Source organism: Scomber scombrus, chromosome 20, assembly GCF_963691925.1.
Source record: "Scomber scombrus chromosome 20, fScoSco1.1, whole genome shotgun sequence".
Taxonomy (NCBI): Eukaryota; Metazoa; Chordata; class Actinopteri; order Scombriformes; family Scombridae; genus Scomber; species Scomber scombrus.
Window position 1 is genome coordinate 5,964,165 of NC_084989.1, and position 17,909 is coordinate 5,982,073.

At 42.8% G+C, this 17,909-nt stretch overlaps 1 protein-coding gene across 1 annotated transcript in view; it reads left to right on the forward strand.

Moving 5' to 3' along the window:
* The window catches only part of odad2 (outer dynein arm docking complex subunit 2), a 38,005-nt gene extending 28,887 nt beyond the window's left edge, over positions 1-9,118 (forward strand). The window contains exons 18-20 of the mRNA XM_062441963.1: positions 2,422-2,610; positions 2,876-3,097; positions 9,002-9,118. Coding sequence (XP_062297947.1) covers positions 2,422-2,610; positions 2,876-3,097; positions 9,002-9,118 — 528 coding nt within the window. The remainder of the gene's footprint in view (positions 1-2,421; positions 2,611-2,875; positions 3,098-9,001) is intronic.
* Positions 9,119-17,909: the final 8,791 nt, after the last annotated feature.

Below are 17,909 nucleotides of genomic sequence, written 5' to 3' on the forward strand. Positions count from 1 at the left end.
ACTTCAACTATACAGAAAAAATCACAAGCTTTTTTTTTTTTTTTTTAATGCCATTGTTGCAGGCATTACACAGCGATGTTGTCAATCAAGTCTAATTTCACTTACACATTAGCAGGTCTTTCATCCCCTGACAACTTGTATCAGATCCAAATCCAAACGTAATTTTCTTCTATTAGATTATCGCTGTGATTAAGGTAAACAGTTTGTCATTGGGACAATCTGGTTAAGCTTAAACAGATATATTGAGCCCAGGCAGGTGTCTTGGGGGGTGAAGCCCTCTTCTTTTTTCTTTTTTTTTTTTTGCTGGCTGGAATTTCTCTGGCCTACAAGTGTAGCGAAAATGATGCATGGCAACCATATGGAGGGAGAAGGTGGGGGGTGAGGGAGGGGGACGCCGGACTCGCTATTGAGGGCTAACAAAGTTTGACAGTGTTTGTCTGGATGTCAGAGTGCCAATTTTGAGGGAAATTCATGAACATGCTTTTTGGGTGATTTTACTGAGACGGGGGCAATGACAAGAGCTAAATAGTGCTCTTTGCCCATCGAGCGAAGGAACCTGATACAGCTGCTTCGGTGCAGTCGTTATTTAGATAAAAACACCATGTGGTTCGAGTTAGCAGTTCCATAGCGGATTTATGAGAGAGCCGTGGTATAAATGCATCTGCTGGATGCTCCATACTGCTGCCCCACAGACGCAAAAAAGGCTGCGCTCCGTGCCCACGAGTCCACAACTTTAACACACTTAGTATCACACTGAGTGCTGTAAGAACTTAATAGTAAATCATTCAATTATCTTTGTTCTTCAATCAAGGAAGTAGGATCCTCTCAGTTGCAACTAATGGGGTGTATCATTAATTTGCCTGGACAAAGAGGCACATTTCGGATGCTTGATTTACTTTTCCTTTACATAGTAGCACTGTATGTTATAGAAGCCTGATTGCTTTAGAGAAGGGGTCAGGGCGTGCTTTTGCCATTGTGAGCTTGGCTTTCTCCCCTTCCCTTGAGATCACGCACAGCAGATAATGTGTTTTCTATTTCATTTCATCCTGGGTAAAGAGGAGGGGAGAAAAAGAGAGAGAGAAAGAGAGGATAGCGAGAAAGGCCTTTCCGTGTGCAGCCTCATAATGCTGCGGTTTTCAGATCTGGGGGCCCGTCCAGGCCATGAAAGAGATTCTGGCTAGTCTATCGCAGCTGGTGGCTTGAGAGAGCTTCCTCTGTCGCAGGGACTCCCGGCCAGCCGTCATCAGTATTCCTGAGGAAGAGCTTCCTGTGTGTGGTGGGGGGGTCAGCTCCCAGTCCAACCTCACCCCCCCTCACCCCACCACCCTCCTCTTCTCTCTCCCTGCCCTGCCCCTTCGCTGCACACATGGGCTCATCCTCTGGCACGGCATCACAGGGCCCATACACCGCACCCTGGCCAGGACTCAGCTGTGAGCTCTCTGTTAGAGAGGAGAACACAACAAGTACATCCAGCTCCCCCCATAGTAGCCGCACACCAAAATGGTCCATGAGCTTCTGCTTTTTGTCAGCGCTGAATTTGATAAATTTGCCTTAATTTATAGAACGTAGAACAATACGGCGTACATATTAAATTATGTGATTACTGCGCTCCACAGCACTGCGCCATTCATCAGCTCTGGACATTTAGATTGATGTTGAAATGGACTCAAATTAAGCGTGCTTTGTGATTTGCATCCAGTCATTCATGATTGTACGCTTTTTTTGGTGGGAGTGAGATTTCTGTTCTATTTTCAAAGCGCTGAACATTACAGACACAGCCACCTTGATGTAGTCTTCCGCGGCTGGTACGGTTCGATACGGTGAGTTGTGATTTTAAACAGAGGCCTGATTTGCCAAGTCGGACTCGAAGCCTGCGTCTGTGCCAGCTCTTCCGCTGTGGTTCTCTCCAGCAACTCCCTACCAGCATCTTGGTTTTGTAGGCATGGCTCCATAAGTGGCTGAGAGTCCTGTGGTACCCGCTGGTGCCATGAACTCAAACCATGAAGCTTCGAGTCTACGCTGTATGTCAGCCCGGGGCTAAAGCTTTAAATGTCACCTCTAAGCTCTAAATTCCATGTTTCGTCCTCATTATGACAAGTTAGGGTGAGAGCAGGAGAGGTTGACAAAGATGTCAAACTCATTGCCTGTTCAAGCAGACAGTTTTGCACTAGGAGAGGTAGTTTTATTTCTGAAAGCAACTGCAGACAGATAGAGATCATTCTACTGCCTGGTTCTCGCTAATGGGATTTAGCTCATTGCCCAGGTTAAAGATAGATATTTTGTTTATGCTTATTTAGTGCCCGTTGTTTAGTCTGCTAAAACTTCTCCTGCCTGCCTCTCATCTTTCCTCGCCGTCTTCATCATTCTCCTCGTTCCCTCTTTCCACGGAGCGAGCGCTAATAACAGACTCTTTGACTTTAGGACGCGGGGGAAATGGTGCGCTCCCTCGTCGGTGGATTGGAACTGATTGTTAATTTGCTGAAGTCAACAAACAACGAGGTGCTGGCAAGCATTTGCGCCGCCATCGCCAAAATAGCCAAAGACAAGGAGAACCTGGCAGTCCTCACAGATCATGGAGTCGTCCCACTGCTGGCCAAGTTGACTAACACAGTAAGTGCACTTCACCGCTGGAGACAAACAACGAAGTTTTTACTATTCAACAACACTGTACTTACTGTCAATATACAAATAACTGTCTTTACAATGGAGTTTAGTTGCCCTTCTTGTCCTCACTGCAGTATAAATCGAGCTAATGAGAAGAACATTGGTAGATTCAGCCAAGAGTCTCTTGCAGAGCTGTTGCTGAGCTTGTTGTTTTCTACATTGTAAAGACTGGTCACTGGGGTCCAATAGCATCCTGCTCTCCTCCATACAGACTGATGACAGACTCCGTCGCCACCTGGCTCAGGCCATTGGCCACTGCTGCATGTGGGGCAGCAACAGGGCGTCCTTTGGAGAAGCTGGAGCCGTGGCCCCCCTGGTGCGCTACCTCAAGTCCAAAGACAGTTCAGTTCACCAGAGCACAGCCATGGCCTTGTACCAGCTGTCCAAGGACCCAAACAATTGCATCACCATGCACGAAAAAGCAGTGGTCAAGGTAAGTTGGTAGTGCTGTTTGAAGCTGAATTCCTAACTTCTTTTCTGTTGCTTTTTTTGTAAATAATTTATTAAATAAAGTAGTCATTTCTTTTAGTTTCAGCTAAATTTGGCATAATTACATTGAAGAAAATGCGCTTTGGCCTCCCACCACCCTTGTTTTTGCGATGTGTGAAAAACACTGAGTAATAAACTTTGAAAAGCTGTGACTATTTTCAGAGCCTTTGACCGATGGAGCAGAAACAAAGTGGGTTTTTATTCGAACAGCGGAAACATGACTCCACTTTCTAGCCGTCATGGGAATTCAGAAAAGCAAACAGCTCAGTGTGTGCGAAGTGCCATTTCTCCGGTAGACCCTAGATGCCATTACAGCACAAGTCAAAGGGCTGTAGCTGGGGGTAACTGTTGCTAAGGGCTGTTCCTGGACATCAGGGTAGAATGCAGCAGCGATATGGTTCAGGCCAAGGAGTGGGGGTCAGAGCTGTTCAGAGCTAAAAGAGAACAATGTTTTTTTATAGACAAGTTTTTTTTTTTCCTCTTTGTCTACATCCGCCAGTTTTCTTCATCGCAGCAGTGTTGTGTAGCACTCTTACAAAAAGGAACAAGCATTGTTTTGTCTAACATTTGAGCCCGTCGGACTGTTTCCATGCTCAGTTCCAGAGAGTGTTTATGTTTGTGTCTGACAGCGATGTAGAGATTTTATGTAGAGATTACGCTGTAATTGATGTCTTGTCACAGATGATCATGCACCCATATTTCATCATTTGGGAAAACATTGCTATCTCATTCTCCGATTCAGTCATGTTTCACATAGGAAGACTTTCACATGAGAAATCTTTTCGTGGCCACAGTGAGTCAAAATTCTTTTTTTTCCTTTTTTCTTTTTCTTTTCCTCCCTCCTCTAAATAACAACTGCGATATAAATTATGAAGTGGTTATGCCATTGCAGCCAAATATTTTTTTCCCATGTTCATTAAATGGTGTACTTTAGCTTGATCTGCTGTTACAGTGTATGTGGTTCAACACTAGCCATAATTGGTAGCTGGACTGAACATTGGGTGTTCCGAAAGAGTTATGTCCAATTTGCAAAAGTCGTTAAGCTGAATGCTTTTTGTAGTTTGAGCCACGACAAAAACTGGACAAACCTTCAATATGTGTGTGTGTGTGTGTCTATATTTGAAATTCTTTGTATGTGTGTGTATGTTTGTGTGTGTGTATGGGTGTGTGTGTGTGTTTGTGTGTGCAAATGCAAGACATACCACCCTTTTTAATCTGTCTCTCTGTGTTTGCCCTTATTAATGTACCACTTAAGAGTTGCAACACTACTCCATAATGTATTTTTGGGTTTTTAAAGAGCTTAATTACCAAAGGCCACGTAACTGCACCAGCAGTTGCATTTGTTCTTAATCTCAGACATGGAAACACAACACAGGCAGCCTCATTGTTCAGTCTGGCTTCAGTCTCAGCCAGTCTGGGCAGGAGGCTGATACTTACCTGCCTGACCCCTGAGGAAACATTACAGTAGGAGAGCTTGTCAATCTCCACCCTTCAGTGTGCTGTAATACTCTGCTTTATGACATGCAGGCAGCTCGTCGGGGAGAACGTGTTAAAATAATACCTCCGATAGTTGTGAATGGGTCGGAGGGGGTTTATCGACGATTGATAGAGGGCTTCTCGTCTAATTTATGGCCCTGTGTAAAATTCTGGACCGCCTCTCGTATTATTGCAGCCGTATTTCAAAAGAGCTTTTCTGTGCCGTTGAGAAGCTCTCAAAACATGTTCACCCACATGTAGTATATGATTTCGAACGAGCGAAAAAGTCTCTCTTACTCCGAAGTTGGTTTAAAAAGCAACTTTCCTCTCTAGCGCATTTAATGGTGTATGGCCCCGCACCTTGAGATTCAGAGGAAATTAAGCATTGAAAAGAAAGTATTTCACGCTGGAAAACACATTAGTGACCCCCTCTTAGTGTTTTTATTTTACCCCTTCCAAAGCCTTTAAATGTTTTGTCCTTTCAATTATTTAGTTCCAATGTTAAATCGCTTTTGATATGCTGTTTTTTGGACGCGACCTGCCGTCATTCATAAATTCCTTTTTGTCTCTTTTATTTAGTTGCCTCACATTTCCCATCAACTTATTTTCTTTGGAATCCGTCGGCCTCTCAGATCCTACCTTGTTTAACAAAAAAAAGCCGTTCAGGTTCTCGCTCTCAGAGGAAATGCATACCAGAGTAAAGAGATTTTTTAGCCTGGGAGATGAATCGCCTTGGCCGTTTGATTTGACATCCACTCATGGTATCTCGCAGTTTTATACGGATGTGCTTCATTTTGTGTCATGTACAAAATCAACATGCCTTCCCCCCTCCGCTTTTTACATCGCTTCCAAAAAGGGCTGGGGATTGTTTGCTGAAACCATAAATCCTCGTGGACAGCTTCAGCCAGCTATTTGTATTAAAGAGGCTCTTTCATAAGAAAAGCTTTGTGAAGTAAATTGATGAAAATTACAAAATGCGGATGGTAATTATTGGTAATTTTCAACTGAAGGTATTCCAGAGCGCAGCTTTTGCCAGGTCCTGGTATGTATTTTCGGCTTTTACTAATCTAAATGAGAAAAACGTTTGCACTTTTGTTGCCATGAACACACTTTTGCCCCGGCACGGTTTAGTGTTTGTTTTAATTTTTTTTTCTTTTTCCCCTCTCTCCAACACGCCAACAAGCTGAGTCTTCTGGAGTGAGAGTGTGTGAGTGTGTGGGGGACAAAAATTACACCCAATGTTAAAAAGAAAAAGAGGGAGGGAGTGAAAAACCAAGCAGAGCATCACAGGTTTACTTCTACTGTTTCCTCTTGGTTTGTGTGTAACATGATTTCAGGTTGTGGGTGCGGTGAGCAGATGATACAGGCGCTGTGCTCCCTGCTCTGTTATGACTACCATATTTTTCAAGATCCATGGAGTGTAATGCTTTCGACTTAAGCCTCTCTCCCTCATGCCCTGGACCAGAAATGCGAACCGTATTCTCCAGGTTTGAACAGGCTTAGGGCTCAGACTGAAACTTTCCCCCTTTAAGTCATTGATTTGAAAGCTGCCCTCCCTGCTTTTTCCTCTTCCTCTTCAGAGACACAGAGAAAAGGCAGCTTAACAGTCTCTGGCTCACTGGAGGCTGCAGGGAATGTTGTTTACCTTGACTTCCCTCACCAACTTCCCCTCGGCCCAACTAAACACTGCTGTCTGTTTGTGCTGTTTGCCTACACAGCGGAGCCTGAAACATGGGAACGCTGGGAGCTGATGGAGCTATAATGACTGTCAGACCCGGCACGGGGTGAGGAGGAGGAGAAGAGGGGGGGGGGCTATTTAAACCTGAACTCCTGCAGGCAGACGCAGTCCAACCCGAGCGCACTTAACACCATGACGCCTCCATGTGCGATAGGATGCGTGTGTGTGCGTGTGTGTGTGTGCACATGCAACAATATGAGCAGCCCTCCCAGACTGCACGCCTGCCCCCCCCCCCCCCCCCCTCCTTCTCCCCCTCAACCAGAGGGGGGGGGGGGGGGGCTTGTTCCCTGGCTCCCTTCTTGGAGGTCAGGACTTACTGGAGCTCTCTGAAGTGCAAAAACCTCAAAAACTCACGATTCACTCTTTTTTCAAACGTGGCGCAAGTGTGTTCATGTTGCCACAGTCGGGGGAATATCTAACAAGTGGTGTATTATATTCTCACAGATCCCAGCTGGGAGGGAAAGAGCGAGAGAGAGAGAGTGAGAGAGAGAGAGGGGGGAAAAAAAGGCAGCAAAGAGAGACACGCTTATCTTAGCCTAGCTGCGCGCTTTCGAGAGACCTGATTTGGCGACGTCTGAATAACATGCTATGAGGTTGGCAAAAAAAAGAAAAACGCCGCCTCTGGCACTTCTCAGGCATCCTCTCTTTTCACAAAAGAGACTTGTTTAGCGAGCTGCATGTTTTCTAGAGCCTGTGGATGTAAGTTTGCTCTCGGAGGTGTTTTGAATGCTATTTAAAAATCATATAAAACCCCCGAGGGCAAACGCTTCATATGCTCCCCGACACTGGTGCATTGAGAAGAGCTGACACCTCGGACTGCTGCGTGGCCTTTTTCCACAAAATGCACTGATTATAACCAGAGGAAAGATATTATTTTCTTTTCAGCTAAGCTCACTGTGCGTTTCAAGTTTGTACACACACACACACACGCACACACAAGCTGGCCTCATCTAATTTGTCACCTCTTCTCCTTTCGGTGTTGATCTTTGCGCAGAAAATCCCGAGAATGTCTCCTCTCTCGGCTTCTTTGGCTGTTTGCTGACCACACAAGTGTGCAGAGCGGCTTTTAAAGTTTGCATGTAACATGGAGAGGGGTCAGGGTCAACCTCAGCTCCTCACTGACACCCAGGATGAACACAGCTCAGGTTCACCTCGACCACCGATCAGCTGTTTTATGCTGAAGATGGACGACTCGGCATCAGATGATTATTCATAGAAAAAGATCGGACTGACATTTCATTAGGAACACCATCATTTCCTATGTTGATATGCAGAGCCAACATGCTGAACAGGATGGGAGAGTTTTGAAGAAGAGGGTGACAGAAATTGAGAAAATGGAGATGAGCCAGAAGCTTTCAGAATCACCAATGCAGGGGCTGGTTTTAAGAGAAGCTTGGTTCTCGGTTCATTTCCTTTAGACGGTGAAAGTGGAGATATTGTCTCATGTGTTGAACATAGGATCAACTCGGATGTTACATTGCTGCACTATAACCACGGAAACAATCCGGATGCTGTTCAAACACCAACCTGTGAGCCTCATTAAAGGAATCTCTTTCAAAATCCCTTTTTTCTTTCAGTTGAGAACAAGCTTTTGATATATGGAGCTTAAAAGTGCCTCAGACATCTCAGCAGTTACTGTATTTATCAAGACTTCATTGTGTTTAGAAGCGAGGAGTCCTTAAGTGCTTAGTTGGGGGATGTAATGTTGCCGTCGGTTCATTATCGATGTAAACAAGACGATTCGGAATAATTGCAAATGTGGCTGAGGAAACCTCAACGGCACACCATTGTGATTTTACGAAGGAGCACACATTGAACAAATTTAGATTCATCCAATGCACCAGAGTATTTATGCTTACATTTACTTTTATTTTGATTCGGCCCCACAGCCGCCCACAAACATAATGTAGTGATTTTGCTCAAGATAGAATAGGAAGGGGAAAAAAAGCTCACCCCCCTCAAAAGAAAAAACACACACATGCCACTCAGTGGTAGTCCATATTTTTCACTGTGTTTCTTTTTGCTTATTCCTACATAATATAAAAGTCTTTGAACGTACAAAAATCTTTTAGATGTTCAATTTTATGTAACCAAAAAATAAACTTCCCAAGCTCGGGATTTTTGCAGAGCGCAAAACCTTGTTCTGCAATAAGACCTAACGAGATCCATTACACAAGCCACTAATAGTCGGATATAATCTGACCTTTGGAGCAGCGGAAAGGCTGTCGAGTGGTGTGGTTCATGCTCAGGTTTTTAATGTCGAGCCTGCCCTGCATGACTTTCATCTGAGCAAACTTACAGAAGCATGTGTGCTCGCAGCTGTAACCCCTTTGCTGAGGCATGGTTTGGACGGGTAAAGTGGGACACACAGAATACAGGCGTACACACACAGAATACAGGCGTACACACACACACACAGGGACACTTGCCAGTGCGGCCTGAGACTGTCGCCGCACTGTCACTGTATATCTTTACAGCTCTCGTCGGTGGCTTCGTGCAGCGACTGCTGCTGACATGGCAACATGTGCACATGTGTTTTTCCAAAGGTGTGTGAGTCCTCTCCTCTAATCTGATGATTCTTTGGGAATGTGCTCCTGCTGCATACTGTAACCTCTATCCTGTGTACTCCTGCAGCCCCTCATCCACATCATGGGCTCTGATGACGAGATGCTCCAGGAAGCTGCTGCCGGCTGCGTGCGCAACATCCGACTTCTTGCCCTGGCCAATAGGAAGGCAAGATTATTTAATTGATTATCAATAATCACAGCACCCTGGAAGTACTCTTAGCAGTACTGACGGTCTAGCTGTGACAGCACTGGCAAATATTTACATTAGCATTGGCAGCATGAACCTCAGAGTTCCAAATGTGTTTGAAAAGCAAAGTGTCACAGATATAAGAACCACACATGTTTCAGATATGTTGTATCAGATTATCTGAGAAGGGTTTGAAATAAAATGTTTTATCTTTCATCGATAAGTGTGTGTTTATTCGCCACTTTGTTTCTGCTCTTTCTTCCCAATCTCTACCCTCACATCACTTATCTCATCAGGGGTTCATACAAACATTTTAAGGAAGCCCTCTGCTCTATCTCCAACTGTCTCCACTTGGAAATTATGATGATAAAATAAGTGCATCTTTGTCAGTCACGTGTGTTCGTATGCCAAATACCCCACGCTGTACTTACTTCGTAGTAAAACACTTAAGAGTCAGGTTCAGAGTAACATTCCATAAGTAACCCAAATGAGACCACGATATCTAAACAAGACCCACATCTGCTCGGGTCCCTCAAACGTCCACTTATATAGTTTGTATACATTTTGACTTACAGTATGTGAATATTTGTAACATGTCCAACCTGCATTGAGACATTTGGATAAACAGAATAACTCACTGTCGGTTATAAAGCAGCAATGTGGAATACAGGCAGTCTGCACAAATATTCAGTATAAATACCACACAATAATATGAACACATAAATTCATACCATGTTAGCATTAGTGGATAAGAAATGTCTATAACAATTAGAGGTACAATAGTATGTCTTGTCTCCACCACAGATATTAAGCACAAGAATGAATTTGAATCATAATTTTCCACATTACTCACAGTAATTTCAGATTTTGTAGAGGCTTTTTATGATAAATAATAAAATACATCTTATAAACAAGCTCATTATTTTTCTCAGTAAAAACAAAAATCTTGTAGATATTTGGCCGATCTCTTTACCAAAACAGTTGCATGGCATTTAGTCATTCAACTATAAAACGATCTAATGAAGGTTTTTTGGGAAAACACAGCAAATTGCTCAGTTTATTTCCAAAATGTCATTGTTTTTGTAGCTGAATATCATGTTTCAAGGCTATTACCATATGTACTTATATATATTTTGTAGTTTTCTATACTGTATGAATTTATAGTAGTCACAGATGTAGTGATGTTTTGTGAATGCAGCTGATATGAGCTCATCTGGTCTGTCATGTCTTTTCTTCTTGTTCATTATAAACAGGCCATGTCAGGCTTGACAGTCTTTTGCACTGCAGATTTCAGTAGAAGACTGTTGGCTTTGACTGCCGCCACCCTCTCACATGTCTGTCAGCTTCGATGTCTTCTCTGATCCCGCTGTCCTGGTCCCGGTTAGCTTAGATGCTCAGCACTCAAACCCAGAGGCTGCCACAAAATCTCATGGGACTTTCATCATTAATATCAGCCACCTGCTAAAATAGAAAATTAGCAAAACATTGAAAATATGTGCTTTAAAATCTTCATCACTCTTTGAAGTTTAAACATTACCAGCTGTTTGCAGGGTTCACTGGAAGAGCACGGATGGTGGAGAGTGGATGAGTGAAGAAGCAACTTCCTCCAAGAAGCAAAACTAGAAGCTGAAGGAAGCTACTGGCTCCAAAACATTCGAGGCAAATAAATTTACAATGATTAATGGCCCTTTAATTCCACACAGCAAGTTTTATGGCCTGCGCAACATGCCCGATGTCAAAACCGATTCTGAGGAAATGTTTAAATGAAAAGCATCTCACTTCAGCAAACAAAAGTTGGAAACATATTGTTTTCTTTTGCGGATCAGCATTTCATACCCATATATTTACACTTCATCATTTGACAAACTTCAGATTTTAGAGATTTTACAAGATGTGCCACTTTTAGGCTCGGTTTCATGCAGACAATCTAATGATCAGCAAATACACTCATTACTTACGTTGCCTTTGTTCTGAAATAAAAGCACATGATTATTCAGTATAACTTACTCTAATGTTAACAAATCAGTTCTCTAAATGTATTTAAATAACCAGTTTTTTTTGGATGGGACTTAACAGAAGTATTATTGCTTGACATGTCATCCTAGAGTTGTTACAGAAGTATTTCGAAATCTTTGGAAAATATGATTATTTGCTTTCCTGCCGAGAGTTAGATCAGAATATTGATACGCCTCCAATATGTGCTCGAGCCCGCAGATGCTTAGCTTAGCTTAGCCTAAACACCAGAAAGAGAGGGGAAACAGCTAGCCTGGCTCCGTCCAAAGGGAACAAAAATCCAATGACCAGAACGTCTAAAGCTCACTAATTAACACGTTGTATTTCTAGTGTTTTATCTATACAAAAACTAACAATTCACTGTTTAATGGTGAGGTCCTGTGCCAGACTATTTCTTGGCAGCAGTGATTCTGTTAAAGAAAAGAAATGTTCATTTGTGAGCTTTAGATGTGCAGATGTTGCGACCTGTCAACAAAGCCAGGTTATCTGTTTACCTAGTTTCAAGTTACTGTGCTAAGCTAAGCTAACCGTCTGCTAGCTGTTGCCATATATTCATTAGACAGACATAGGAGTGATGTCAGTCCTTTTCATCTAACTCTAAACTAGAAGGCTAATAGTCAAATTGTCCAAAATGTCAAGCTATTGCTTTAGGCCACGTTTGAAGAACAGTGATGTGTTTCTTGGCTGTACAGTGTATACACAGAACAAAGGGGTTGACTCAAGTTAAGCATTCAAAAGATGGACACAGTTTCTTCATTTGCTTCCTGTTGTGAGTCTTCAGACCTCCACGAGCCTTTGATTTGCCATTTTTAAATACTTGTTGACAAGAAACACTGCGTGCACTTGACTTTCTGAACCTGACGTTGAACCTTGTGGAGCACAGGGGAGAGGCTGAGAGGAAGTAGTAAGTTGATTTCAGGAGCCTGGCCCTCGGGCCCATTGGTCATAAAGCCACATTTGAGTATATTAGTTGAGCCACAAACCCTCTGAGAAAAGAAACTGCCACTTTCTTTGGCTTGCCGTCCAACACAGGGACATTATTCACGGGAAATTAGAGGTTATGCCTCCACGCCTCGGCAGAGGCAGCAATTACGTCCGGCTCTGGCCTTTCTGGTAACCATTCAACTTCCCATGCTTCACATCGCTTCACTGGGAGGGATGGAAATAGTGGAGGGATATCCCTGATGTTGTTGCTCCTGTTTTGAGGCAATATGTGGGCCCTGGCATCTGCCACACCCCTGTCTATCAACTGGGACGTCTCACCATTGGCCTGACCTTTACCCTGTCCAGACTCCAGCAAACATTTCCCATAGGTCAGGATGATGGATGCAACCACACTTGAGGACTTTATTACATATTACACAAGACTTATGTGTGGAAATATCCTTCCTGCAGTCGTGAATTTTGTCTGTCCACATCTTGGGTGGACAGGGCAATAAACATATATCGCTTATATTTATGGTCAGACACTCCTTCATAGAGTAGGCTGTGTATTGTGATACTAGCTCAATTGTTTTAAAATGGAACTGCTCGTTTGAAGTTTTTTAAAGATCCCACATCTCCCCAGGCGTTTTATAGCAATATTTCATAAAAGCAACTAATAAACAGTAAAAGTTCTTTCCAAATATCAGAAGTGGCTTTCCGTCCCCTCCAGTGTCTTAGGAGCATTTTTAATATAAATCACAAACTGTTGCACGGCAGCGGCAGCAGCGTGGTTTGCTTGCGAAGCTGCCATTAAAAACATGCGTGTACACAACGGCCTCTCAGAGCTCCATCCAAATAGAGAGCAGTGCTCTCTTGGTAGCTCAGGACCGGGGGGTGAACACAGCTTCTGTTCTCAATCTGTAAATTAGTTTTTATATAATTACAGCATGCTCACACCACCAGGCCTGTCGTTGCAAGCCTTCGCGTGTCGCGCTCTCTCGCTATTTGCTCAGCGGCTTGCCTCCATGCATCCGTTTCCTCCCATCGGCCTCTCACCAGATCTCTCACCATTCTATACCCTTCAAAAAGTTCAAGTGCTGTCCCCTGATCCCCCTTTTTACATTTTTTCAGTGGTTTCTGAGGACATTTTAGCAAGGCTTTCACGACACTAATGAATCCTGACATTCCCCTCCATAAAGTGTAAATAACAAGCTGGCATGACAATAAATAAACAGTGGAACGAGTGTGCAAATACCGCAACGTCTGGGTCAGATTTCAAGGCTGCAAGAGTAATGTCTCCATAAAGATCTCAAAAATATTAATAATACCTTCATTGGTCATGACAGTTGTGGCATGTACATTAATTACAAGCGTTTTGCTATTTTGGGAGAAAGCTTAAGGTGCCAGTATGCTTCAACTGAACTAGTTAAGAAGTGACGTTTGACCATGTCCAAAGGTGAAATGTTTATGGCCACACTGGAAGGTTATATACTTGTATGTCAGTTTTGAGCATGTCAGGAGAATTTTTGGACGAAGAAAAACAGAATTTGCAGAATTTTTTATAACACAGAAAAATTCATTTCAACCTTTCTGTTCCCCAATAAATGTATTTACTGTTATCCACATACATACAATCAGTTACATACACTTATTTCAGACAACCAGAGAGACACAAATGAGTCATCCTGGCTCTTCCCAAACTGTTACAGCACTCGACATCTAAGCATTTTCTAAAGAAGCAGTCTTTACTCACTGGATTTGTTGTCTGACTGTTGTAGTCAGTGTAAAGTAGACGTAGGGGGAGGTTGGAGTTTAGGATATGCCTGTCAGCCGCATTAACAGATCATAGCTTTTTTTTGTCTGTACCTGACCTTGAAATTGAGGAAATTGTGAAATCTTAGACGCCGCTCTGATTTGATGAAACTTGGAAGGTATGACTCTAGCTTTCAAAAATTGCACTGATTGGCCTCGAAAAAGGTAACTGCGTCTCTCTCTCTCTTTTTTTTTTTTAAAGCAACAACACATTTGTAGATACTGTATTTCTTCACTTGCTGATTCACTGTCTTTCTCATTCTCTTCATAATGTGACATGATGATGTTCGGTTTACTTTTCAGCTTTGTGGGTTTTTTTTGCATGACCTAAAGCCTTTCTGGACCTCTCCGTCTTGCACTTACACCTAACTGGAAAGGAGGGGATACTGATCGCCAACAGCCAGTTATATTCATTTGCAGACAAAGGATAAGGTCTAGTAAAGATGCTCAAAAATGCCAAGTTCCTCACACAGCAGACAGTGATGAATTGGTACATGCTCCAAGCAGCACAGCTGTTAACCATAAGCCCCGCCAGGTTTCCCTCACTGGATCCTGAACCAACCTGAGAGCTCCGTATGGCACCCTACCAAAAATTATATTATCCCAGAGTTTTCATCAGGATCTTTTCATCAAGCTATCACAACTCTGGACCTGAGGGGAAGACATGCAACTGAGGGGAATAGCATATCAACAAATCATCAGCAAGGCATTATAGAACATCCTATTTAAATCTGTAACTGATTATGCGCTTTGAGACATGAGCACAAAGTACAGAAGTGTAGTAGGAGCTGCTGGCTCGAGTTTCATCAGAGTTAAGAGTGATATTTGTCAAAGTGGTCAATTAGGCAAGTGTTCAAATGTGCAGTTTTTCTGCTCTGGTGTGGTGTTGTATTGTTTTTTATGTGGCATTCTCTCTCAAGTCTGATTTTTTTTTTAGTTTTTTTGTCCCGCTCTAATTCTGTCCTTTCCCTCTGCGCGATGCATAAATAACCCCCTGTTCCAGTCTAGCTCACTGCTGTCTGTCAGTTTGCCCAAGCACTCCCCAAATATTTCAGAGCTTTGCAACTGCTGGCTCATAAAGAAAAATACCTGCAGACTTAACAACCAAAGATAGTACAACCAGAGTTATAGAGGCGATGACACACAAATAACCGAAACACTTCGCTGAGGTTTTCACACTGGCATTATAAATGACCAAGCCAAATATGCCTCTTTGTTATTCTAACATGAGTGAGTAGTTTTGGCAAGGCTTAGGTGCGCAAAAAGCACGCTTTGTCTGACTTAATTCCTCTTGGATCGACAATGCAAGAAAATCAGAGGGTCCGGTTTACAAAGAAAGCATGTTATTTGACAGATGTATCCATCACGTCCATGTACACCGAATACTGAACTGGCATCTCTTCCCTGTGAAGAAGTATGTGCCGATTTAGTAGCCATTTGTGTATTCTTGGAAAGCCGTATTTAGACAGACAACAGGGATGGGAGGGTTAAAGGAGTTGGGTGTTCCAAGTTGCAATTATTCCCCACTGTAATTTCAGGGAGCAATCCCAGTGACTTCTAATGGCATTTTGGTTTTGACTCTTGATTGCTCTCGCGGACAGACAGCACAACGTTTCAACTCGCTGATTAGTGTCCCGAATGTTTAAAACCCCCGTTGAAAACAGTAATTGGGTCATTTTAAACAACCTGCGAATTTTCTCCTCAGTCACATTTTCCACCAAAGCTGGCAAACTATTGGACAAATATGTCTGTGGCTTTACAAGTAGTCCGTGCGCTGCAGTATGTAATTCCAACTTGGTTTACATGGCAAAATTAAGTCCAAGTCTGGAGTGAAAACATCATCTTGAAAGGAGGGGGCAGATTACAGTTGCAGAGTCTGGGGTTTTAAAAAATAATTTGGATTGTAATGGCGTAAGGTGTTGACACAGAGCTAACACTGATTTCAAGTAATGACCACCTTTCATAGCCAGTTCCTTTAATACACGTTGAATGATGAAGTACCCCAAAGGCAAAAACAGGGTGTTCCCTGCTGAATCCTCGATGTCTAATGAATGTCTGTTTTTCACTTTTACATCTACTGACTCAAAAACATCTTAACATTCGGGATGGAAAAATGTGGATCTTCATATCGGGTACTGTCTCTACCTCTAAACTATACAGTGCTGCTTTTTACGTATTAAAAGGCAGAAACATTTGTGGCCCCCTAAGTGGCATTTTTTTCTGTAAAGGGATCTGACTTACATCAGAGGATTAAGGAGAAAACAAATGTTACGAGTGTAAGGAAATAAAACTTTCACTAGCATTACCCCTCTGGCAGGCCTGGCCAAACCCACATAGAAATGAGCTCCAGTAGTGATATAAAGCAACGGAGGACTGAGTGACACATGTATATAAAACATGTACAGACATGAGACACAAAAACCCGAGGTACATGTTCTCAAAATGACACTGACGTTTGAATTTAATTGTCTCTGATGAGGTTTGATGACATTAAACCAAAGTTTCCTTCTTGGTATTTTATGTGAACGATGCTCCAGATGTTGAGATATAGTGAGTCAGATACACATCAGTATATTGAAATATTGGATTTTTTAGCTTTTATTAAACATTTTTAGTCTGCAAATTTGTTTTCAGTAAACTAGGTTACTAGCTGACAGTCTTGAAATCCAAAATGATACCGATGAAAGGTTGTTTTCATGAAATATAGACAAATGAGACGTGAAATATGTTCTAGGAAGTTCAGTTGGAGTAACAGATCTGGGAATTCGAAGATCTCTCCAGCATCAAAACACTGCACAGCAGTTTGTAATACTCATAGCTAAAATTTTACTACTCAGTTATGATGGTAGCAACTATTTTATCATTCAGTATGAAGTAAACAGTAGAAAAACAGTGTTCTAGTGACAAAGTGATCTACCAGGACTGGGGTGACGTACTGTAGGTGACATTCGGTAAACGTTGAGCCAGATTCAACACAATGTTCAACCAGATGTTTTTTTTACACGACCAGTCCGAATACGCCCTAATTCATCACGTTAACTTTTCGCTCACTTGCCATGTATGATGAAATAGGTGTACGAGAGAATCAGGTGTCGCACTAAAGTTTATTTAACCACAAGAATTTAAAGAATTTATAGGGAAAACACTGAATTCCTGTAAAGTTTCAGGATGAAAATGTTGGAAAGTCGTTGAATATCTGCACAACATCTTAGCTGTCTTTGACTTGAGACTAAAAATATTGTTTTATATTGGTTTTGGTGCCGGGCTTCAAAAAGAATTACTGGTCAAACCTAAGTGACCAGTAGAGCCACAAACGTTAGAGGACAAAGAAAGCAGCTGCCGGTGTAAGGCATGAACTTCAGCCTGAGACGAAACAGAGCTGAGCGCATGGGATCGTCTGCAAGAGTGGCTGCCACCGGGCCCCTGTGAGGCAGGACATCTTGATTAATGTTGCGCTCCTACCTGCTGAATCGTTTTGTACGCCCACACTCGACATCAGGCAGGAGTCTGAAACAGGGGACACAGTCAGCCAAAGTGAAAGACTTTGGAGAACTGGTGGATGAAGATTAAAGAGACGCTGGTGACAAGCCTCTATGATTTCTCGTCTCCTGAGGAAAGTCGTCACAGGTTTAGATAACAGCTCCGAGGTCACGGCAGGTAACGCGAGTTCACTTCAGGCAGAGAAGGAAAACTTACATATTGTGTATAACTTGAGCAAATAAACCCTCCCCAACCTTAATTAAAGTGATTACATGACTGGGCCTTTCAGAGCATGTTTGCACAAGCTGTTAGTGAAAGTTAACTTCCCCCGTTAAATGAAAATAAGCACAAATAAACAATAATTACACGGATCCCTAACCCTTCATATGGGTCCTGCTGCTTAGTCACGTCCTTCGAATCACTACCTTGGATAAACCCCAGAAGGAACACACAACTGAGGACCTCAGAATCTATGACTCACGAGCCCATTATGTGACAGCTTTTATAATGGAAGTCAATGAGAGGGTTCATCAGAGGTAATCAGCAGTGGCATGGCTGC